At 41.8% G+C, this 26,130-nt stretch overlaps 2 protein-coding genes across 2 annotated transcripts; both read left to right on the forward strand.

The window, feature by feature from the left end:
* The first annotated feature begins 12,109 nt into the window (after positions 1 to 12,109).
* LOC128364262 (heavy metal-binding protein HIP-like) lies at positions 12,110 to 15,393 on the forward strand. Its single transcript, XM_053324798.1, has 8 exons — positions 12,110 to 12,356; positions 12,440 to 12,481; positions 12,648 to 12,710; positions 13,052 to 13,114; positions 13,201 to 13,242; positions 13,329 to 13,391; positions 14,185 to 14,313; positions 14,950 to 15,393. The coding sequence occupies exons 1-8, from the start codon at positions 12,110 to 12,112 to the stop codon at positions 15,231 to 15,233; spliced, it is 933 nt and encodes a 310-aa protein (XP_053180773.1). The 3' UTR covers positions 15,234 to 15,393.
* A 627-nt stretch (positions 15,394 to 16,020) lies between these two features.
* On the forward strand, positions 16,021 to 18,508 carry LOC128364265 (heavy metal-binding protein HIP-like). The gene is made up of 7 exons (XM_053324800.1): positions 16,021 to 16,323; positions 16,407 to 16,469; positions 16,811 to 16,873; positions 16,960 to 17,001; positions 17,088 to 17,150; positions 17,300 to 17,428; positions 18,065 to 18,508. The coding sequence occupies exons 1-7, from the start codon at positions 16,077 to 16,079 to the stop codon at positions 18,346 to 18,348; spliced, it is 891 nt and encodes a 296-aa protein (XP_053180775.1). The 5' UTR covers positions 16,021 to 16,076; the 3' UTR covers positions 18,349 to 18,508.
* The last annotated feature ends 7,622 nt before the right edge of the window (positions 18,509 to 26,130 follow it).

The following is a 26,130-nucleotide window of genomic DNA, read 5'->3' on the forward strand; positions in this document are numbered from 1 at the left end:
CCCTCTTTCCTTCCTTCCTTCTGTCCTTCCTTCCATCTGTCTTTCCTTCCTTCCATCTGTCCTTCCTTCTTTCATCCCTTCCTCATTCTTTCCTTCCTTCCTTAACTTCCTCCCTTCTTTCTTTCCTATTTCCTTCTTTCCTTCCTTCCTTCCTTCCTCCCTTCCTATTTTCCTTTCTCCCTCCCTCCTTCCTTGTTTCATCCCTCCCTCCTACCTTCCTTCTTCCTCCCTTCCATCCTTCCCCCCTCCCTCCTTTCCTTCCTTCCTTCTTCCTCCCTTCCATCCTTCCGCCCTCCTTTCCTTCCTTCTTCCCCCTTCCATTCCTTCCTTGACTCGAGGACAACAGGAGGTTTAAAATAAAAATGTTAAATGTGTTGACAGTGTTGGAGGCCAGAATGAACGCCAGTGAAAACGAGGTGGAGGAGCTCAAGAGACAGATTGCAGGTAAACTGTTTCTATCATTATTAAAGAGTAACTTCAGTTTCTATGAATACTATTCACCAAAAGAGACACAATACAAACAATGTGTTCATCAGCTGTTTATAAGTGGAGCTATTTTTTTCCTCTATGTGAATCTTCTCACATCCACACAGACCAACCAAAGGTGGCGTTCTCACTTGGTCTCACTGACAGCGGACAAGTTGGACCCTTCAATACTGACATCACACTTAAGTTCAGTGAAGTCATCACCAACTTTGGTCAGGCCTACAGTCCAACTACAGGTACTCATCTATTTTTTTCTCCACTATGGCTCCAGCTGCACACTTTCTGAGGAGGAGACATTTCTCTTTGAATTGGCCCTTTTAAGATTTCACCCATTTGACCTTTTACAGTCCATCATAACACTTTTAATGGAGTTTCTCTGTGTCCTCTCAGAGGGTTTGAGCCAGGCCGTTGGTTCTTTGCCAGCATTGAGTCATGTGTGTGATTTTGTGTTATGTAATTACTAGGGCTGTCAAACGATTAATTTTTTTAATGGAGATTAATCGCAGGATTTCTAGTTAATCGCGATTAATCACGTTTTGAATTGCATGTTTAAAATCCTGTTATTTTCCATTTGAAGGCATCTTTAAGCCCATAATGTAAAGCATTTCTTACCAGAGTGTCTTAACTGGGAATCAATCACGGCTCTGCTGCGACTCCCACACTCCAAAATGGTCCTTTGGTGGAGCTGAGGCTGGCTTGGCTGCACCTGGGTGTTTAGCGGGGAGGTGCTAACTCAAACTCCACGTACTCCGGTGGTAGTTAAACTCCGTTTGACACAGGTTGCATTTTACTTTTGACTTGTCAACTGAAGCGTCTGGAAGTGTTTTAAAGTTAAACAAGCCGTTCAAAAGTCCAGTAGCTCTCTTACTTTCCATCAGCGCGGTAGGTTTACTGCAGGAGGCCACTTCAAAGCATAGCGCTACAGCTAGAGGAGCCGTCTACGGGGGAGTAGAAGGGACAAAAAGGCTTGCAACATTAAAATGCCATTAAAAACAATTAACGCGTTATGGATTGCATTAATCTAATCGCGATTAACGCGTTAACGCTGACAGGGCTAGTAATTACATTTCATGTGGTGACTGATCAGGTTCTCATGATGAAGTGAGTTTGTCGTTTATGACATTTACAGAGTTACAGAGAAAACACAAGAGAATGATTTGTTCTGCAAAGGCTTTGAGAGGCTTTTGCTCTGTTTTAAGGTGCTCACTTATATCTCTCTGTTATATCACTTTCTATAAACCTTATGGGATGCAAACTGACTCACTGAATGTGTAACTGAGAGCTCTCAACTTTTACAGACTATACAGTCTCTGAGTAATGTGATGTTAACAAAGCACTGAACAACTATTCCTTCAGATTAGACAAACCCACTTACAGCAGCCTGACCAAAGTATTGAGAAGCAACAGCGTACTGAACTCAGAGAAGAGGTAGTTCAACAGCAGGAAAAAGCTTCACTCATTTTCTCCTCTGTTGCAGGTCTCTTCACAGCCCCAGTCAGAGGAGCCTACTACTTCTCATTCACTACAATGGATGACCGGAGTAACGTATGGAGGCGTGTTTATGTCTATCACAATGACAAGAGAGTGTTGTGGATTCAGAATTTCAGTGCAGGTGGCTGGGAAAGTGTTTCTAATTCACTGGTTCTTCAGCTGGAAAAGGGGGATGTGGTCTACCTGGTTTTACGTGCTGGCGATACTGTATACGATAATACTAATGATCATACTAACTTTAATGGATTTCTGCTTTTTCCACTGTGAGACTCAAACATGAGAATTGATTTACCCCCAAATGTTTGGCATAGTGTATAAACAAGTCATACAGTATTCATGTGTATATGAAAGGATGCACATTGTTGCTGTGTTGACTTTGCTCTGCAACAAACTACATATGAAATAAAAGAATGAATATGAGGTTAAAGTGCTTGTCTCTGACTTTAATTTGGGGATATTTAAACCTGAGTCTGGGAAAACCAACACACACATACAGAAAAAGATCAGACACTGAAATCCCATTTATCAACTCATTAGTTCAAATGATGATCTGATGATGATTCAGCATTAAATGAACATCATACTGCATTGAAGAAGGCTTTAAACTAGCGATTGAGACCATAAACACATTTTGAAAACGTTTACTGACTTTAGAAATCAAGTGAGAAATTAGTGAATTCTCCATTGACTTGTATAGAGACGGTCGCCCCCTGGTGGCCTTTTGATAGAAGGCATCTCTAAGTTACTTCTCCATTGGCTTCATTTCAGTGGACAGGAACTCCCCGCCTTTTTAAAACACATGAAAATACACATCAGATTGACCATGACCCAGACTCTTTACAACCTGAGTCTGAGAAACAAACACATGAAAAAATAAAAGACTGACTTTGCTCTTATCATCTCTTTACACAACAAACGTTCACTACCAATGGTTTTGAAAGAACATCATTCTAACTTGTTTGCTTTAAGTTTAGTGTTTGGTGCTATTTTTGCATTCCTTATCAAAGACAGCTGTTTAATTCTCATACAGCAGTTCAGTGACCTGTTCTACGTGGATATAAAGACGGGAACTGAACGAGTGGTGTCAGACTGCATCTTGCTGTCTAAAGAGGTGATATTTCACAATGAGGCGTGCTGCAGCTTTTCTGGCGTTGCTGCTCTGTCTGTACTGGACGGGGGCTCAGGCTGAGAGTGGAGGGCCGACAGGGAATGACATCACTCAGACGGAGATTCAGTCTGAGATCCTGGGTGTCAAATCAACCAGTGATCAGACCAACATCAGCCCTGACATCTGGGCTGAGCTGAAGGAGCTGAGAGACATGACCATCGAACACAGAGTGGAGCTGAGGAAGCTGGAGCAGGAGAATACAGGTTCATTCACACAGTGATCAACACATTCATGCAATGTTCACATAAACATTACTTTTAGGAGTAATTTACTGCTTTTATTCCAGCCATGCAGACCAGACTGACAGCCAGTGAAAGCAAGAATGCCGGTAGATATTTATATTTTATTGAATAATATATAATTAATTTATGTTTGTGATTTTATTTCCTGTTAAACTCAAGAAATAAATATAACCATTCCTTTAAGATGTTTACTGAGATGAATATCTAAGATTCAAAATAAAGCTTTTAGTCATGAGCTTTAAATGTGTCGACAGAGTTGGAGTCCAAAATGAACGCCAGTGAAAATGTGGTCAAGGAGCTCCAGGGAGAGAACACAGGTAAACTACAACAATCAATTCAATGTAAAAACTTATATTTTTTACTGTATTCTAGCATTGATGCTGACCATAAACATACTTCACAATGATATTAATGTTAAATGTGTTGACAGTGTTGGAGACCAGAATGACCACCAGTGAAAACGAGGTGGAGGAGCTCAAGAACGAGGTGATGAAGCTGAAGATAGAGAATGCAGGTAAACTGATTATATCATTATTAAAAACAGCAGTAACCTGCAAAAATACACAGCTACTAGTTTATTAGCTACACATACAAATATTTCAAGTTCCAGTTATGTAGATTATCTCCTTTAAAATAAACATGTTGAATGTGTTCACAGTTTTGAAGGCCAGAATGAAAACCAGTGAAGATGTGATGGAGGAGCTCAAGATGGAGAACACAGGTAAACTGCAATAATCAACTAGAAAATTCCAGGGACATTTTGAGTGCCACGCGGCTACTGCCGGGACGAGTACACGATTTCTTTTTTCCTTATGAATGTACTTTATTCTCAACTTAACATTCCTGAAAATATTAAGTGAATGTTTAATCATATTTAAGCATAAATAATTTAATATTTAAACTTATTAATTAAAGTCTACTTCATTTTTTCCACAGACAGGAACATCACTGTTATGAAATTATTAAGTAAATCTTCAAATCATTTAGAGAGTAGATTTTATTATACTTCAATGAAAATATTTATTTTGTCCACAGTAAACATGAATTAATCTCCATTCAAATGAATTAGCTCAGTTAACTGGCAAAACAGACATACAGTAATTAGCCAATCATAAAAAAGTAGGTCAGTTTCTGCCCAGCAACAGGTTGCTAAGGCCCTACAGTTGCTAAGGGCAGCTAAGGCCCTGCGGTTGCTAAGGGCAGCTGAGGCCCTGTGGTTGCTACGGCGATGTGAGGATCTGCTTGGAAAAAATTCTCAAAGTTCTGAAGAATTTGGCTTCTGACAAGGTCCCGAACAATTACAAACTGTGAGAAAACCGTAACTCCTGTCCAAAAACCGAAAACACCGTGAGAGACACAGAAGCCGGCAGATTCTGACAGTGTTTATTTTATTCAGATATTCCTTAAAATGAGCGAGTAAGCTCAGTGTGAACACAGACTGAGATTATTTGGAAAAAGAAGACGATTACATTAGGTTCAATGGGGAGCGAGACAGGTATTGCTGCTGGTCTCGGCTCCCCGTTTAAATTTTGTGCAGACCCCGCCTGTCAAAGTCACATTTTATGAATCCCAACACCTATGTCTACATTTTGACCAAAAATTATTTGTCTCCTTTTCACGGTTTGGCCGTGAGCTCGAGTTAAAAATAAAAATTAAGGTTATTTTTTACTGCTTCTCTCACTCTAGCTAACTGCCGCTTCCACTCTAACTTTGAAGAAAAAGTGATTTCCACTCCTCGTTTGACTGCTCATAGTTTGAAAAGTTTACATGTTATGTAAAAGTAGTTTGGTATTTTTCCAGAGAGCACAAGTTTTCCTCCGTTTTAAAGTTTGAATCACGTTTCTACGTGCACGTATGAGAGAGCTAGGTGACTCTGAAAAAAGTTGAAAAAAGGTGAAAAAAGTTGAAATTTTGGGTGTTTTTCAAAAAAATTCCCATTCATTTTCAATGAAGAAATCTCCCGTTTTTTTGGGAATAACTTTGGGAAAAATTGGAATTTCAACACCAAAAGTCATAGCACCCCTTCCCCGATCGAGCCGCACGTTTTGATGTATATATTGTCAGGGTTTTCTCAAAGCTGCGGGAGGAGTTACGCGCCGAAAAACGGCGGAAGAAGCAGAATAATAAGTATGGAGAAGATTAAGATGCCTCGGAGCTAGAACCCGTGGCACTAATAAAATGTAAAAACTGCTGCCTGTTGAACAATTATTAATCTGATTATTAATTTTGTCTTCTATTGCAGATCTTCAATCCAGAGTAACAGCGAGTGAAGATAAGAGCAAAGGTCAGTCTCCATAGTGATCATGTTAACAACTTGAAACCTGCTGAAACATACTTCACAATAATATGAATGTTAAATGTGTTGACAGTGTTGGAGGCCAGAATAAACGCCAGTGAAAACGAGGTGGAGCAGCTCAAGAGACAGATTGCAGGTAAACTGTTTCTATCATTATTAAAGAGTAACTTCAGTTTCTATGAATACTATTCACCAAAAGAGACACAATACAAACAATGTGTTCATCAGCTGTTTATAAGTGGAGCTATTTTTTTCCTCTATGTGAATCTTCTCACATCCACACAGACCAACCAAAGGTGGCGTTCTCACTTGGTCTCACTGACAACGAACTAATTGGACCCTTCAATACTGACATCACACTGAAGTTCAGTAAAGTCATCACCAACTTTGGTCAGGGCTACAGTCCAACTACAGGTACTCATCTATTTTTCCTCCACTATGGCTCCAGCTGCACACTTTCTGAGGAGGAAACATTTCTCTTTGAATTGGCCCTTTTAAGATTTCACCCATTTGACCTTTTACAGTACATCATATGACTTTTAATGGAGTTTCTCTGTGTCCTCTCAGAGGGTTTGAGCCAGGCCGTTGGTTCTTTGCCAGCATACTCAATGCTTCACACTCATGTGTGTGATTTTGTGTTATGTAATTACATTTCATGTGGTGACTGATCAGGTTCTCATGATGAAGTGAGTTTGTCGTTTATGACATTTACAGAGTTACAGAGAAAACACAAGAGAATGATTTGTTCTGCAAAGCCTTTGGGAGGCGTTTGCAAACCTTATGGGATGCAAACTGACACTGAATGTGTAACTGAGAGCTCTCAACTTTTACAGACTATACAGTCTCTGAGTAATGTGATGTTAACAAAGCACTGAACAACTATTCCTTCAGATTAGACAAACCCACTTACAGCAGCCTGACCAAAGTATTGAGAAGCAACAGCGTACTGAGCTCAGAGAAGAAGAAGTTCAACAGCAGGAAAAAGCTTCACTCATTTTCTCCTCTGTTGCAGGTCTCTTCACAGCCCCAGTCAGAGGAGCCTACTACTTCTCATTCACTATAATGGATGGCCGGAGTAACGTATGGAGTGCTGTTTTTCTCTATCACAATGACAAGAGAGTGTTGTGGAGTCAGAATTTCAGTGCAAATAGCTGGGAAAGTGTTTCTAGTTCACTGGTTCTTCAGCTGGAAAAGGGGGATGTGGTCTACCTGGTTTTACGTGCTGGCAATACTGTATTCGATAATTTTAATGATCATACTTTCTTTAATGGATTTCTGCTTTTTCCACTGTGAGACTCAAACATGAGAATTGATTTACCCCCAAATGTTTGGCATAGTGTATAAACGAGTCATACAGTATTCATGTGTATATGAAAGGATGCACATTGTTGCTGTGTTGACTTTGCTCTGCAACAAACTACATATGAAATAAAAGAATGAATATGAGGTTAAAGTGTTTGTCTCTGACTTTAATTTGGGGATATTTAAACCTGAGTCTGGGAAAACCAACACACACACACAAAAAGATCAGACACTGAAATCCCATTTATCAACTCATTAGTTGAAGAAAAACGGGGAAAAAAATTGTCTGAAAAATAGAAAAACCGGGCACTTATAAAAGCAGGTTGAAAATACAAAGCCTTACACAAGAGCCTCCTGACACCAAACCCTTGTCACTGTCCAAGGTGGTGCAATTACTTTGAGAGGTTCAGCTTGAGAGAAGAGAATCTTTCCTCCGCCTGGAGTTGAGGTGCTCAGCGAGATGCACAGCGCGTACTTTACAAAACTATAGTTTATAAGGTCACAAAGTAGGTTGGACACTTGGACTCAAGGCAGGTAAGCCACCAACTCCAAACTCAGTTCAGCTGTTTTTCCTGACTTGATTCAATATGAGATAAGCTTATAAAATATGGCATCCAAAATATCTACACAGTGAAAAACAACCTTAGTTTGATGGGGTAACAGCATTTTGATAATATCTGAAGAGTTTTACGTAATAGTCTGTAGACATTTAATCCTTTAACTGTTCTTAAAGCTTAGATAGATGATTTTTTTATCTGTCACACCGCGGTGAGGTTTGTCTCGTCCTGGGGTTTTGTCTCGTAACTTCCTGTTTTATTTTGAAAATTAACTCTCCTCTCGTTTCAGGTCACTTGCCCTTCCTCATGTGTCACCGGTCTGATTGTCTTCCCTGATTCCTGATTGTGTCCACCTGTTCCCCATTACCCCCTAACCCCAGCCAGTCTAACCCTAACCCCAGCCAGTCTAACCCTAACCCCAGCCAGTCTAACCCTAACCTCAGCCAGTCTAACCCTAACCCCAGCCAGTCTACCCCTAACCCCAGCCAGTCTAACCCCAACCCCAGCCAGTCTAACCCTAACCCCAGCCAGTCTAACCCTAACCCCAGCCAGTCTACCCTCAGCCAGTCTAACCCCAGCCAGTCTAACCCTAACCTCAGCCAGTCTAACCCCAGCCAGTCTAACCCTAACCCCAGCCAGTCTAGCCCTAACCCCAGCCAGTCTAACCCTAACCCCAGCCAGTCTAACCCCAGCCAGTCTAACCCCAGCCAGTCTAACCCCAACCCCAGCCAGTCTAACCCTAACCCCTAAACATAATTTTGTCTTGTTTTATTTTTCCAACTGTGTTTTTCCTTTCAAGGTTAACCTACCCCTGTCTCCTTACCCTAAACTTAACCACTCCATCCTCACGCCTAAACCTAACCTTTACGTTCATCATAACTCTTTCTTTCTATATGTTATTTTAAAAGTTATTTACTACCTCCATCTATTTTGTCCTTTTTTCCTTTCACGTACAATACACATTCCAAGAACATCAATAGTTAACCGACAGGTGCAGCTCAGGATTTCCGGACTCTCTCCACTCTCCTCCACCATCTTTATTAACAACATCTTTCAACAGTGTATTACTGTGCCCACTGGAGGAATCAAACAAGCAACATCTTTGCTGTTCCTCTGGAGGGATCCAACACAAGAGTTCCTGGTTTTCCCTCCAACCACTCTCCCATAGGTTGGAGTCTCTTTCCCCTCCTTTTTCTTTCCTCCCCTCATTCCCACCTATCACTCCCTTTCCCTCTCATTCCCCACTCATACATAGGTTCATTTGAACTTAGGGCAGGTCTTGGCTGTGGGCCAATCAGAAGGGAGAGTGGGCCTAATTTTTGGAGGGAAAATTAAACTCCCCTATAAAGGGCCCTCTCTCCCTCTGAGCCTTGTTTTCCCACAGTTCCCTCTGAAGAAGCACCAAGAGTGCGAAACGTCAGGGACCTTGCTCTCACCGGATTGTCTTGTTTTACCCTTTTTATAGCAATTCGGCTTTTTAAACCACTTTTGAGACCCATTGTTGGCATTTTAAACTTATTTATTAAAAGCCACCATCGCCAGCCCACTCCACCGCCTGACCGACAAGGGCCGACCATTTGCCTGGGACGATGCCTGTGCTGCAGCCTTCACCCGGCTCAAGGAGACCCTCACTGAAGCCCCGGTCTTGGCCTACCCCGACCCCCAACAACCCTTCATCGTGGACACTGATGCCAGTAATGTGGGGATCAGGGCTGTCCTCTCACAGCAGGGAGGAGATGGGGAGCGTGCAGTGGCCTACTTCAGTCATGCCCTGAGTCGGGCAGAAAAGAACTACTGTGTCACCTGACGTGAGCTGCTGGCAGTGGTCAGGCACTGCGGCACTTCCACCCATATCTGCATGGCAGCCGCTTCCTCATCTGCACAGACCACGCTTCACTTACCTGGCTTCTGAACTTCAAGCATCCTGAATGCCAGGTGGCTCGCTGGTTGGAGGGCCTCCAAGGGTACGACTTTGAGATCCAGCATCGAGCAGGGCATCATCACGGCAACGCTGATGCACTCTCCATGCGGCCCTGTGCAGCTTTGGAGTGTCGTTACTGCCAGCGGCAAGAGGAACGGGGCCAGTTGACAGCAGTGGTGGCAACTGTTGACCTCACCACCAATGAGGAGGGGTGGCTCCCAATGACTACTCAGCAGCTGAGGCAACAGCAGGAGGCAGACGCCACCCTGGCGCTGCTGAGAGGCTGGTTGGAGGTGGGGCAGCGCCCTGCATGGACAGAGGTGTCAGCACTGGGGCTTGAAATGAAGGCCTATCACTCCCAATGGGGCAACTTCGAGCTTCACAACGGGTTGGTTTACCGGAGATGGCAGGCCTCCGGACGGGGAAATGACCTCCTGCAGCTACTAGTGCCCCGGGCGCTCCGCCCGCAGGATCTCCAGACAGTCCATGGTTCGGTGGGGGCAGGGCACTATGGGAACGCCAAGACCCTCAAGCGCCTCAGGGGGCGGATCTACTGGCCTGGCTGCTGACGAGATGTGGAGCTGCACGTACACTGCTGCGACTCCTGCACGGCCCAGAACTGACCAACTCGGCACTCCCATGCCCTACTACAGCAGTACTTGGTGGGGGCCCCAATGGAGCGAGTTGGAGTGGACATCCTTGGGCCCTTCCCGGTCACCGACTCCGGCAACCGATATGTCCTTGTGGCCATGGACTACTTCACGAAGTGGCCTGAGGCATATGCGGTGCCAGATCAGAGCGCCACCACAACAGCAGAGAGGTTGGTGGAGGAGATGTTTGCCCGTTTCGGGGTCCCCGCCGAGCTCCACAGTGACCAAGGGCGGAACTTCGAGTCCCAAGTCTTCGGTGAGGTCTGCCGACGGCTGGGGGTGAACAAGACAAGGACGACGCCACTCCACCCTCAAAGCGATGGGCTAGGGCTAGTGGAGCGTTTCAACCGCACCCTGGCCACTCAGCTCGCCATCCTCACCAGCCAACACCAGCGCAACTGGGACCGCCACCTACCCCTGGTCCTGTGGTCCTATCGGACTGCCGTCCAGGAGTCTAGCCAGTGCACGCCTGCTGCCCTCATGTTCGGGTGGGAGCTCCGGACACCAGTCGACTTGGTGTTTGGCGCTCCGCCTGAACCCGAGATTGCTGGGGGAAAAGAGATGGACTACTTTCGTAGGCTGAGGGATTGTCTTCTGGTGGTCCACGACTACACTCGCCAGACCCAGGCCAATTCTGGGGTACGGCAGAAGAGGGCCTATGATACACGACGCCAGGGGCAGGCCTTCGTACCAGGGGACAAGGTATGGATCTATTGTCCTGTCCGCAAGAAGGGGGTTTCCCCCAAGCTCCGCAGCCACTGGCAAGGGCCCGGCGAGGTCTTGGATCGATTGTCTGAGGTGGTGTACCGGGTGCGCATGCCCGATCGGGGACGCAAGGTGGTGCTGCACCGGGACAGACTCTCACCCTACCGACACCTTTGCCTCGCTTTCAGTTGGAGAGGGGGACAGTAGCAGCCTCCCACAGGCCGATCAGGGTGCCTCTCCTCAAGTTGCTCCCCCTTCGAGCCCCAGACAGCCTGCTCGCCAGCGGCAGCAGCCTGGACATTTGAAGGAATTTGTGTTGAGTGATGGGGTTGCCGAGGACGGCTATGGACGGCTATGTAGCGACCAGAGGGGGGAGTGGTCCCTCTGATTGGGACAATTTGAGTTGGTTCTCTGGTTTGAGCTCAAAGGCTCATGGGACTGTTAATGTTTGAAAGGAAAGCCATGTTTTAGTGATGTTGTGTGCATGGTTTAATTGTGTTATGTGAGTTTCCAGGTTATATGGTCATACATAGTGTTAAGTTTGATGTTAAATGTAATTAGTAGTGTAGCCACCGCGACTGAGTCTCATGGTGTGTTTAATTACCTCTGGCCAGTATTCATATACTGTTGATGTTAATTCTGGTGTTAAATAAATAGCACCTCCTGTGGTCGTGCGGTGTAAGAGACGCAGGAGTTGTATATCAGTTCACCTTCTTCCACATGAGCTCGCCACAGTATGTAACAAATCATGTTCAGTCAGGTTTCCTGTTTCATATGATGGAGTTTGAATTTGAATTTGAGTTTGAACAAATCGGCTGAGCTGACGTATTGGCCAATATTAGCTCCTTGTAGCCTTGGCATGAATTGAAGTATATATACATGCTAAGGATATTAAGGTTTTATAGTTTATGGCTACAGTTTTTTGTTTTGTGGTTTTGCAATAAATGCTTTAAAACACAGAAAAATACACATCAGACATGACCCAGACTCTTTACAGTCGGGGTCATGTCTGGGAGTCTGGGAAACAAACACGTGAAAAAATAAAAGACTGACTTTGCTCTTATCATCTCTTTACACGACAAACGTTCACTGCCAATGATTTTGAAAGAACATCATTCTAACTTGTTTGCTTTAAGTTTAGTGTTTGGTGCTATTTTTGCATTTGTTATCTAAGACAGCTGTTTAAATCTCATACAGCAGTCCAGTGACCTGTTTTACGTGGATATAAAGACGGGAACTGACCGAGTGGTGTCAGACTGCATCTTGCTGTCTAAAGAGGTGATATTTCACAATGAGGCGTGCTGCATCTTTTCTAGCGTTGCTGCTCTGTCTGTACTGGACGGGGACTCAGGGTGAGAGTGGAGGGGTGACAGGGAATGACATCACTCAGACGGAGATTCAGTCTGAGATCCTGGGTGTCAAATCAACCAGTGATCAGACCAACATCAGCCCTGACATCTGGGCTGAGCTGAAGGAGCTGAGAGACATGGCCATCGAACACAGAGTGGAGCTGAGGAAGCTGGAGCAGGAGAATACAGGTTCATTCACACAGTGATCAACACATTCATGCAATGTTCACATAGACATTACTTTTAGGAGTAATTTACTGCTTTTATTCCAGCCATACAGACCAGACTGACAGCCAGTGAAAGCAAGAATGCAGGTAGATATTCATATTTTATTGAATAATATATAATTAATTTATGTTTGTGATTTTATTTCCTGTTAAACTCAAGAAATAAATATAACCATTCCTTTAAGATGTTTACTGAGATGAATATCTAAGATTCAAAATAAAGCTTTTGGTCATGAGCTTTAAATGTGTTCAGTGTTGGAGTCCAAAATGAACGCCAGTGAAAATGAGGTCAAGGAGCTCCAGAGAGAGAACACAGGTAAACTACAACAATCAATTCAATGTAAAAACTTATATATTTTACTGTATTCTAGCAATGATGCTGACCATGAACATACTTCACAATGATATGAATGTTAAATGTGTTGACAGTGTTGGAGGCCAGAATGACCACCAGTGAAAACGAGGTGGAGGAGCTCAGGAACGAGGTGATGAAGCTGAAGATAGAGAATGCAGGTAAACTGATTATATCATTATTAAAAACAGCAGTAACCTGCAAAAATACACAGCTACTAGTTTATTTGCTACACATACAAATATTTCAAGTTCCAGTTATGTAGATTATCTCCTTTAAAATAAACATGTTGAATGTGTTCATAGTTTTGAAGGCCAGAATGAAAACCAGTGAAAATGTGATGGAGGAGCTCAAGATGGAGAACACAGGTAAACTGCAATAATCAATAAAATGTAAAAACTGCTGCCTGCTGAACAATTATTAATCTGATTATTAATTTTGCCTTCTATTGCAGATCTTCAATCCAGAGTAACAGCGAGTGAAGATAAGAGAAAAGGTCAGTCTCCATAGTGATCATGTTAATAACTTGAAACCTGCTGACTATAAACTTCACAATAATATGAATGTTAAATGTGTTGACAGTGTTGGAGGCCAGAATGAACGTCAGTGAAAACGAGGTGGAGGAGCTCAAGATGGACATTGCAGGTAAACTGATTATATCATTATTAAGAACCGTAACCTGCAAAGTACACAGCTGCTAGTTTATTAGCTACACAGTTATGTAGATTATCTCCTTTAACCTTCCTGTCGTCCTCCTGGGTCAAATTGACCCCGTCTGTTTTGACTGTTCCTTCATTCCTTCCTTCCTTTTTACCGTCTGTCCTTCCTTCCTTCCTTTCTTCCTTCCATCCGTCATTCCTTCCCTCTTTCCTTCCTTCCTTCTGTCCTTCCTTCCTTCCATCTGTCCTTCCTTCTTTCATCCCTTCCTCCTTCTTTCCTTCCTTCCTTTCCTTCCTCCCTTCTTTCTTTCCTATTTCCTTCTTTCCTTCCTTCCTTCCTCCCTTCCTATTTTCCTTTCTCCCTCCCTCCTTCCTTGTTTCATCCCTCCCTCCTACCTTCCTTCTTCCTCCCTTCCATCCTTCCCCCCTCCCTCCTTTCCTTCCTTCCTTCTTCCTCCCTTCCATCCTTCCTCCCTCCCTCCTTTCCTTCCTTTTTCCCCCCTCCCTTCCTTCCTTGACTCGAGGACAACAGGAGGGTTAAAATAAAAATGTTGAATGTGTTCACAGATATGATGACCAGAATGAACGCCAGTGAAAACGAGGTGGAGGAGCTCAAGAGACAGATTGCAGGTAAACTGTTTCTATCATTATTAAAGAGTAACTTCAGTTTCTATGAATACTATTCACCAAAAGAGACACAATACAAACAATGTGTTCATCAGCTGTTTATAAGTGGAGCTATTTTTTTCCTCTATGTGAATCTTCTCACATCCACACAGACCAACCAAAGGTGGCGTTCTCACTTGGTCTCACTGATGATGGACTACTTGGACCCTTCAATACTGACATCACACTTAAGTTCAGTAAAGTCATCACCAACTTTGGTCGGGCTTACAGTCCAATTACAGGTACTCATCTATTTTTCCTCCACTATGGCTCCAGCTGCACACTTTCTGAGGAGGAGACATTTCTCTTTGAATTGGCCCTTTTAAGATTTCACCCATTTGACCTTTTACAGTCCATCATAAGACTTTTAATGGAGTTTCTCTGTGTCCTCTCAGAGGGTTTGAGCCAGGCCGTTGGTTCTTTGCCAGCATTGAGTCATGTGTGTGATTTTGTGTTATGTAATTACATTTCATGTGGTGACTGATCAGGTTCTCATGATGAAGTGAGTTTGTCGTTTATGACATTTACAGAGTTACAGAGAAAACACAAGAGAATGATTTGTTCTGCAAAGGCTTTGAGAGGCTTTTGCTCTGTTTTAAGGTGCTCACTTATATCTCTCTGTTATATCACTTTCTATAAACCTTATGGGATGCAAACTGACTCACTGAATGTGTAACTGAGAGCTCTCAACTTTTACAGACTATACAGTCTCTGAGTAATGTGATGTTAACAAAGCACTGAACAACTATTCCTTCAGATTAGACAAACCCACTTACAGCAGCCTGACCAAAGTATTGAGAAGCAACAGCGTACTGAACTCAGAGAAGAGGTAGTTCAACAGCAGGAAAAAGCTTCACTCATTTTCTCCTCTGTTGCAGGTCTCTTCACAGCCCCAGTCAGAGGAGCCTACTACTTCTCACTCAATACAGTGGATCTGCAGAATAACGCATGGAGTGTTGTATCTCTCTATCACAATAACAAGAGAGTGTTGTGGAGTTCTAATTACAATAATGGAACTGGCAGTAACAGACTTTCTAATTCACTGGTTCTTCAGCTGGAAAAGGGGGATGTGGTCTACCTGGTTTTACGTGCTGGCGATACTGTATACGATAATACTTACAATCATACTACCTTTAATGGATTTCTGCTTTTTCCACTGTGAGACTCAAACATGAGAATTGACTTACCCCCAAATGTTTGGCATAGTGTATAAACAAGTCATACAGTATTCATGTGTATATGAAAGGATGCACATTGTTGTTGTGTTGACTTTGCTCTGCAACAAACTACATATGAAATAAAAGAATGAATATGAGGTTAAAGTGATTGTCTCTGACTTTAATTTGGGGATATTTAAACCTGAGTCTGGGAAAACCAACACACACATACAGAAAGATCAGACACTGAAATCCCATTTATCAACTCATTAGTTCAAATGATGATCTGATGATGATTCAGCATTAAATGAACATCATACTGCATTGAAGAAGGCTTTAAACTAGTGATTGAGACCATAAACACATTTTGAAAACGTTTACTGAGGTTAGAAATCAAGTTGACTTGTATAGAGACGGTCGCCCCCTGGTGGCCTTTTGATAGAATGCAGCTCTAAGTTACTTCTCCATTGGCTTCTTTTCAGTGGACAGGAACTCCCCGCCTGTTTAAAACACATAAAAATACACATCAGATTGACCATGACCCAGACTCTTTACAACCTGAGTCTGGGAAACAAACACATGAAAAAATAAAAGACTGACTTTGCTCTTATCATCTCTTTACACGACAAACGTTCACTACCAATGGTTTTGAAAGAACATGATTCTAACTTGTTTGCTTTAAGTTTAGTGTTGAAGGATCGTTGGTGCTATTTTTGCATTCCTTATCAAAGACAGCTGTTTAATTCTCATACAGCAGTTCAGTGACCTGTTCTACGTGGATATAAAGACGGGAACTGAACGAGTGGTGTCAGACTGCATCTTGCTGTCTAAAGAGGTGATATTTCACAATGAGGCGTGCTGCAGCTTTTCTGGCGTTGCTGCTCTGTCTGTACTGGACGAGGGCTCAGGGTGAGAGTGGAGGGCTGACAGGGAATGACATCACTCAGACGGAGGTTCAGTCTGAGATCCTGGGTGTCAAATCAACCAGTGATCAGACCAACATCAGCCCTGACATCTGGGCTGAGCTGAAGGAGCTGAGAGACATGGCCATCGAACACAGTGTGGAGCTGAGGAAGCTGGGAGAGGAGAATACAGGTTCATTCACACAGTGATCAACACATTCATGCAATGTTCACATAGACATTACTTTTAGGAGTAATTTACTGCTTTTATTCCAGCCATACAGACCAGACTGACAGCCAGTGAAAATGAGGTCAAGGAGCTCCAGAGAGAGAACACAGGTAAACTACAACAATCAATTCAACGTAAAAACTTATATATTTTACTGTATTTTAGCAATGATGCTGATCATAAACATACTTCACAATGATATGAATGTTAAATGTGTTGACAGTGTTGGAGACCAGAATGACCACCAGTGAAAACGAGGTGGAGGAGCTCAAGAACGAGGTGATGAAGCTGAAGATAGAGAATGAAGGTAAACTGATTATATCATTATTAAAAACAGCAGTAAGCTGCAAAAATACACAGCTACTAGTTTATTAGCTACACATACAAATATTTCAAGTTCCAGTTATGTAGATGATCTCCTTTAAAATAAACATGTTGAATGTGTTCACAGTTTTGAAGGCCAGAATGAAAACCAGTGAAAATGTGATGGAGGAGCTCAAGATGGAGAACACAGGTAAAATGCAATAATCAATAAAATGTAAAAACTGTTGCCTGCTGAACAATTATTAATCTGATTATTAATTTTGTCTTCTATTGCAGATCTTCAATCCAGAGTAACAGCATTTGAAGATAAGAGCACAGGTCAGTCTCCATAGTGATCATGTTAACAACTTGAAACCTGCTGACTATAAACTTTACTATAATATGAATGTTAAATGTGTTGACAGTGTTGGAGGCCAGAATGAACGCCAGTGAAAACGAGGTGGAGGAGCTCAAGAGACAGATTGCAGGTAAACTGTTTCTATCATTATTAAAGAGTAACTTCAGTTTCTATGAATACTATTCACCAAAAGAGACACAATACAAACAATGTGTTCATCAGCTGTTTATAAGTGGAGTTATTTTTTTCCTCAATGTGAATCTTCTCACATCCACACAGACCAACCAAAGGTGGCGTTCTCACTTGGTCTCACTGACGGCGGACAAGTTGGACCCTTCAATACTGACATCACACTTAAGTTCAGTAAAGTCATCACCAACTTTGGTCAGGTCTACAGTCCAATTACAGGTACTCATCTATTTTTCCTCCACTATGGCTCCAGCTGCACACTTTCTGAGGAGGAGACATTTCTCTTTGAATTGGCCCTTTTAAGATTTCACCCATTTGACCTTTTACAGTCCATCATAACACTTTTAATGGAGTTTCTCTGTGTCCTCTCAGAGGGTTTGAGCCGGGCCGTTGGTTCTTTGCCAGCATTGAGTCATGTGTGTGATTTTGTGTTATGTAATTACATTTCATGTGGTGACTGATCAGGTTCTCATGATGAAGTGAGTTTGTCGTTTATGACATTTACAGAGTTACAGAGAAAACACAAGATAATGATTTGTTCTGCAAAGGCTTTGAGAGGCTTTTGCTCTGTTTTAAGGTGCTCACTTATATCTCTCTGTTATATCACTTTCTATAAACCTTATGGGATGCGAACTGACTCACTGAATGTGTAACTGAGAGCTCTCAACTTTTACAGACTATACAGTCTCTGAGTAATGTGATGTTAACAAAGCACTGAACAACTATTCCTTCAGATTAGACAAACCCACTTACAGCAGCCTGACCAAAGTATTGAGAAGCAACAGCATACTGAACTCAGAGAAGAGGAAGTTCAACAGCAGGAAAAAGCTTCACTCATTTTCTCCTCTGTTGCAGGTGTCTTCACAGCCCCAGTCAGAGGAGCCTACTACTTCTCATTCAATCTACTGGATATACGGAGTAACGTATGGAGTGTTGTATATCTCTATCACAATGACAAGAGAGTGTTGTGGAGTCATCATTACAATTATGGAAATGGCAATAACAGACTTTCTAGTTCACTGGTTCTTCAGCTGGAAAAGGGGGATGTGGTCTACATGGTTTTACCTGCTGGCTATAGTGTATACGATGATGCTAATGATCATACTTCCTTTAATGGATTTCTGCTTTTTCCACTGTGAGACTCAAACATGAGAAGTGATTTACCCCCAAATGTTTGGCATAGTGTATAAACAAGTCATACAGTATTCATGTGTATATGAAAGGATGCACATTGTTGCTGTGTTGACTTTGCTCTGCAACAAACTACATATGAAATAAAAGAATGAATATGAGGTTAAAGTGCTTGTCTCTGACTTTAATTTGGGGATATTTAAACCTGAGTCTGGGAAAACCAACACACACACACAAAAATATCAGACACTGAAATCCCATTTATCAACTCATTAGTTCAAATGATGATCTGATGATGATTCAGCATCAAATGAACATCATACTGCATTGAAGAAGGCTTTAAACTAGCGATTGAGACCATAAACACATTTTGAAAACGTTTACTGAGGTTAGAAATCAAGTGAGAAGTTGGTGAATACTCCATTGACTTGTATAGAGACGGTCGCCCCCTGGTGGCCTTTTGATAGAAGGCAGCTCTAAGTTACTTCTCCATTGGCTTCTTTTCAGTGGACAGGAACTCCCCGCCTTTTTAAAACACATAAAAATACACATCAGATTGACCATGACCCAGACTCTTTACAACCTGAGTCTGGGAAACAAACACATGAAAAAATAAAAGACTGACTTTGCTCTTATCATCTCTTTACACGACAAACGTTCACTACCAATGATTTTGAAAGAACATCATTCTAACTTGTTTGCTTTAAGTTTAGTGTTTGGTGCTATTTTTGCATTTGTTATCAAAGACAGCTGTTTAATTCTCATACAGCAGTTCAGTGACCTGTTCTACGTGGATATAAAGACGGGAACTGACCGAGTGGTGTCAGACTGCATCTTGCTGTCTAAAGAGGTGATATTTCACAATGAGGCGTGCTGCATCTTTTCTAGCGTTGCTGCTCTGTCTGTACTGGACGGGGGCTCAGGGTGAGAGTGGAGGGACCAGTGATCAGACCAACATCACCCCTGACATCTGGGCTGAGCTGAAGGAGCTGAGAGACATGGCCATCCAACACAGAGTGGAGCTGAGGAATCTGGAGCAGGAGAATACAGGTTCATTCACACAGTGATCAACACATTCATGCAATGTTCACATAGACATTACTTTTAGGAGTAATTTACTTTGCTTTTATTCCAGCCATACAGACCAGACTGACAGCCAGTGAAAGCAAGAATGCAGGTAGATATTCATATTTTATTGAATAATATATAATTAATTGATGTTTGTGATTTTATTTCCTGTTAAACTCGAGAAATAAATATAACCATTCCTTTAAGATGTTTACTGAGATTAATATCTAAGATTCAAAATAAAGCTTTTAGTCATGAGCTTTAAATGTGTCGACAGAGTTGGAGACCAAAATCAACACCAGTGAAAACGAGGTGGAGCAGCTCAAGAACGAGGTGATGAAGCTAAAGATAGAGAATGCAGGTAAACTGATTATATCATTATTAAAAACAGCAGTAAGCTGCAAAAATACACAGCTACTAGTTTATTAGCTACATATACAAATATTTCAAGTTCCAGTTATGTAGATTATCTCCCTTGAAATAAACATGTTGAATGTGTTCACAGTTTTGAAGGCCAGAATGAAAACCAGTGAAGATGTGATGGAGGAGCTCAAGATGGAGAACACAGGTAAACTACAATAATCAACTAGAAAATTCCAGGGACATTTTGAGTGCCACGGGGCTACTGCCGGGACGAGTACACGATTTATTTTTTCCTCATGAATGTACTTTATTCTCAACTTAACATTCCTGAAAATATTAAGTGAATGTTAATCATATTTAAGCATAAATAATTGAATATTTAAACTTATTAATTAAAGTCTACTTCATTTTTTCCACAGACAGGAACATCACTGTTATAAAATTATTAAGTAAATCTTCAAATAATTTAGAGAGTAGATTTTATTATACTTCAATGAAACTATTTATTTTGTCCACAGTAAACATGAATCACTCCATTCAAATGAATTAGCTCAGTTAACTGGCAAAACAGACACAGTAATTAGCCAATCACAAAAAAGTAGGTCAGTTTAGCCAATCATAAAAAAGTAGGTCAGTTTCTGCCCAGCAACTGGTTGCTAAGGCCCTACGGTTGCTAAGGGCAGCTAAGGCCCTACGGTTGCTAAGGGCAGCTAAGGCCCTGCGGTTGCTAAGGGCAGCTAAGGCCCTGCGGTTGCTAAGGGCAGCTAAGGCCCTGCGGTTGCTAAGGGCAGCTAAGGCCCTACGGTTGCTACGGCGATTTGGAAAAAATTCTCAAAATTCTGAAGAATTTGGCTTCTGACAAGGTCCCGAACAATTACAAACTGTGAGAAAACCGTAACTCCTGTCCAAAAACTGAAAACACCGTGAGAGACACAGAAGCCGGCAGATTCTGACAGTGTTTATTTTATTCAGATATTCCTTAAAATGAGCGAGTAAGCTCAGTGTGAACACAGAGTGAGATTATTTTGAAAAAAGGACACAATTACATTAGGGTTAGTGGGGAGCGAGACAGGGATTGCCGCCAGTCTCGGCCCCCCCGTTTAAATTTTGTGCAGACCCCGCCTGTCAAAGTCACATTTTATGAATCCCAACACCTATGTCTACATTTTGACCAAAAATTATTTGTCTCCTTTTTACGGTTTGGCCGTGAGCTCGAGTTAAAAACAAAAATGAAGGTTATTTTTTACTGCTTCTCTCACTCTAGCTAACTGCCGCTTCCACTCTAACTTTGAAGAAAAAGTGATTTCCACTCCTCGTTTGACTGCTCATAGTTTGAAAAGTTTACATGTTATGTAAAAGTAGTTTGGTATCTTTCCAGAGAGCACAAGTTTTCCTCCGTTTTAAAGTTTGAATCACGTTTCTACGTGCAGGTATGAGAGAGCTAGGTGACTCTGAAAAAAGGTGAAAAAAGGGCAAATTTTGGGTGTTTTTCAAAAAATTCCCATTCATTTCCAATGGAGAAATCTCCCGGTTTTTTGGGAATAACTTTGGGAAAAATTGGAATTTCAACACCAAAAGTCATAGCACCCCTCCCCCGATCGAGCCGCACGTTTTGATGTATATATTGTCGGGTTTTCTCAAAGCTGAGGGAGGAGTTACGCGCCGAAAAACGGCGGAAGAAGCAGAATAATAAGTATGGAGAAGATTAATAGTTGCCTCGGAGCTAGAACCCGTGGCACTAATAAAATGTAAAAACTGTTGCCTGCTGAACAATTATTAATCTGATTATTAATTTTGCCTTCTATTGTAGATCTTCAATCCAGAGTAACAGCGAGTGAAGATAAGAGCAAAGGTCAGTCTCCATAGTGATCATGTTAACAACTTGAAACCTGCTGATCATGAACTTCACTATAATATGAATGTTAAATGTGTTGACAGTGTTGGAGGCCAGAATGAACGCCAGTGAAAACGAGGTGGAGGAGCTCAAGAGACAGATTGCAGGTAAACTGTTTCTATCATTATTAAAGAGTAACTTCAGTTTCTATGAATACTATTCACCAAAAGAGACACAATACAAACAATGTGTTCATCAGCTGTTTATAAGTGGAGCTATTTTTTTCCTCTATGTGAATCTTCTCACATCCACACAGACCAACCAAAGGTGGCGTTCTCACTTGGTCTCACTGACAGCGGACTAATTGGACCCTTCAATACTGACATCACACTTAAGTTCAGTAAAGTCTTCACCAACTTTGGTCAGGTCTACAGTCCAATTACAGGTACTCATCTATTTTTCCTCCACTATGGCTCCAGCTGCACACTTTCTGAGGAGGAGACATTTCTCTTTGAATTGGCCCTTTTAAGATTTCACCCATTTGACCTTTTACAGTCCATCATAACACTTTTAATGGAGTTTCTCTGTGTCCTCTCAGAGGGTTTGAGCCAGGCCATTGGTTCTTTGCCAGCATTGAGTCATGTGTATGATTTTGTGTTAATTACATTTCATGTGGTGACTGATCAGGTTCTCATGATGAAGTGAGTTTGTCGTTTATGACATTTACAGAGTTACAGAGAAAACACAAGAGAATGATTTGTTCTGCAAAGGCTTTGAGAGGCTTTTGCTCTGTTTTAAGGTGCTCACTTATATCTCTCTGTTATATCACTTTCTATTAACCTTATGGGATGCAAACTGACTCACTGAATGTGTAACTGAGAGCTCTCAACTTTTACAGACTATACAGTCTCTGAGTAATGTGATGTTAACAAAGCACTGAACAACTATTCCTTCAGATTAGACAAACCCACTTACAGCAGCCTGACCAAAGTATTGAGAAGCAACAGCGTACTGAACTCAGAGAAGAGGAAGTTCAACAGCAGGAAAAAGCTTCGCTCATTTTCTCCTCTGTTGCAGGTGCCTTCACAGCCCCAGTCAGAGGAGCCTACTACTTCTCATTCAATCTAGTGGATACCCGGAGTAACGTATACAGGAATGTTTATGTCTATCACAATGACAAGAGAATGTTGTTCAGTCATAATTACAGTTCAAATCCCGGGGAAAGTGTTTCTAATTCACTGGTTCTTCAGCTGGAAAAGGGGGATGTGGTCTACCTGGTTTTACCTGCTGGCTGTAGTGTATACGATGATACTGATGATCATACTTCCTTTAATGGATTTCTGCTTTTTCCACTGTGAGACTCAAACATAATTGATTTACCCCCAAATGTTTGGCATAGTGTATAAACAAGTCATACAGTATTCATGTGTATATGAAAGGATGCACATTGTTGCTGTGTTGACTTTGCTCTGCAACAAACTACATATGAAATAAAAGAATGAATATGAGGTTAAAGTGCTTGTCTCTGACTTTAATTTGGGGATATTTAAACCTGAGTCTGGGAAAACCAACACACACACACAAAAAGATCAGACACTGAAATCCCATTTATCAACTCATTAGTTCAAATGATGATCTGATGATAATTCAGCATTAAATGAACATCATACTGTATTGAAGAAGGCTTTAAACTAGTGATTGAGACCATAAACACATTTTGAAAACGTTTACTGAGGTTAGAAATCAAGTGAGAAGTTGGTGAATTCTCCATTGACTTGTATAGAGACGGTCGCCCCCTGGTGGCCTTTTGATAGAATGCAGCTCTAAGTTACTTCTCCATTGGCCTCATTTCAGTGGACAGGAACTCCCCACCTTTTTAAAACACATAAAAATACACATCAGATTGACCATGACCCAGAGTATGTACAACCTGAGTCTGGAAAACAAACACATGAAAAAATAAAAGACTGACTTTGCTCTTATCATCTCTTTACACAACAAATGTTCACTACCAATGATTTTGAAAGAACATCATTCTAACTTGTTGTTTGCTTTAAGTTTAGTGTTTGGTGCTATTTTTGCATTCCTTATCAAAGACAGCTGTTTAATTCTCATACAGCAGTTCAGTGACCTGTTCTACTTGGATATAAAGACGGGAACTGACCGAGTGGTGTCAGACTGCATCTTGCTGTCTAAAGAGGTGATATTTCACAATGAGGCGTGCTGCAGCTTTTCTGGCGTTGCTGCTCTGTCTGTACTGGACGGGGGCTCAGGGTGAGAGTGGAGGGCTGACAGGGAATGATATCACTCAGACGGAGATTCAGTCTGAGATCCTGGGTGTCAAATCAACCAGTGATCAGACCAACATCACCCCTGACATCTGGGCTGAGCTGAAGGAGCTGAGAGACATGGCCATCGAACACAGAGTGGAGCTGAGGAAGCTGGAGCAGGAGAATACAGGTTCATTCACACAGTGATCAACACATTCATGCAATGTTCACATAGACATTACTTTTAGGAGTAATTTACTGCTTTTATTCCAGCCATGCAGACCAGACTGACAGCCAGTGAAAATGAGGTCAAGGAGCTCCAGAGAGAGAACACAGGTACATTACAACAATCAATTCAATGTAAAAACTTATATTTTTTACTGTATTCTAGCAATGATGCTGATCATAAACATACTTCACAATGATATTAATGTTAAATGTGTTGACAGTGTTGGAGACCAGAATGACAACCAGTGAAAACGAGGTGGAGGAGCTCAAGAACGAGGTGGTGAAGCTGAAGATAGAGAATGCAGGTAAACTGATTATATCATTATTAAAAACAGCAGTAAGCTGCAAAAATACACAGCTACTAGTTTATTAGCTACACATACAAATATTTTTTGTAAAACCAGTGAAGATGTGATGGAGGAGCTCAAGATGGAGAACACAGGTAAACTGCAATAATCAATAAAATGTAAAAACTGCTGCCTGCTGAACAATTATTAATCTGATTATTAATTTTGCCTTCTATTGCAGATCTTCAATCCAGAGTAACAGCGAGTGAAGATAAGACCACAGGTCAGTCTCCATAGTGATCATGTTAACAACTTGAAACCTGCTGACTATAAACTTCACTATAATATGAATGTTAAATGTGTTGACAGTGTTGGAGGCCAGAATGAACGCCAGTGAAAACGAGGTGGAGGAGCTCAAGAGACAGATTGCAGGTAAACTGTTTCTATCATTATTAAAGAGTAACTTCAGTTTCTATGAATACTATTCACCAAAAGAGACACAATACAAACAATTTGTTCATCAGCTGTTTATAAGTGGAGCTATTTTTTTCCTCTATGTGAATCTTCTCACATCCACACAGACCAACCAAAGTTGGCGTTCTCTCTTGGTCTCACTGATGATGGACAAGTTGGACCCTTCAATACTGACATCACACTGAAGTTCAGTAAAGTCTTCACCAACTTTGGTCAGGTCTACAGTCCAACTACAGGTACTCATCTATTTTGTCTCCACTATGGCTCCAGCTGCACACTTTCTGAGGAGGAGACATTTCTCTTTGAATTGGCCCTTTTAAGATTTCACCCATTTGACCTTTTACAGTCCATCATAACACTTTTAATGGAGTTTCTCTGTGTCCTCTCAGAGGGTTTGAGCCAGGCCGTTGGTTCTTTGCCAGCATTGAGTCATGTGTGTGATTTTGTGTTATGTAATTACATTTCATGTGGTGACTGATCAGGTTCTCATGATGAAGTGAGTTTGTCGTTTATGACATTTACAGAGTTGCAGAGAAAACACAAGAGAATGATTTGTTCTGCAAAGGCTTTGAGAGGCTTTTGCTCTGTTTTAAGGTGCTCACTTATATCTCTCTGTTATATCACTTTCTATAAACCTTATGGGATGCAAACTGACTCACTGAATGTGTAACTGAGAGCTCTCAACTTTCACAGACTATACAGTCTCTGAGTAATGTGATGTTAACAAAGCAAGAACACTGAACAACTATTCCTTCAGATTAGACAAACCCACTTACAGCAGCCTGACCAAAGTATTGAGAAGCAACAGCGTACTGAACTCAGAGAAGAGGAAGTTCAACAGCAGGAAAAAGCTTCACTCATTTTCTCCTCTGTTGCAGGTGTCTTCACAGCCCCAGTCAGAGGAGCCTACTACTTCTCATTCACTACAGTGGATATGCGGAAGAACGTATGGAGTGCTGTATTTCTCTATCACAATGACAAGAGATTGTTGTGGAATGATAATTACAATTATGAAACTGGCTATAACAGACTTTCTAATTCACTGGTTCTTCAGCTGGAAAAGGGGGATGTGGTCTACCTGGTTTTACGTGCTGGCTCTAGTGTATATGATGATACTAATGATTATACTTCCTTTAATGGACTTCTGCTTTTTCCACTGTGAGACTCAAACATGAGAATTGATTTACCCCCAAATGTTTGGCATAGTGTATAAACAAGTCATACAGTATTCATGTGTATATGAAAGGATGCACGTTGTTGCTGTGT

Source organism: Scomber japonicus, chromosome 9, assembly GCF_027409825.1.
Source record: "Scomber japonicus isolate fScoJap1 chromosome 9, fScoJap1.pri, whole genome shotgun sequence".
NCBI classification, from domain to species: Eukaryota; Metazoa; Chordata; class Actinopteri; order Scombriformes; family Scombridae; genus Scomber; species Scomber japonicus.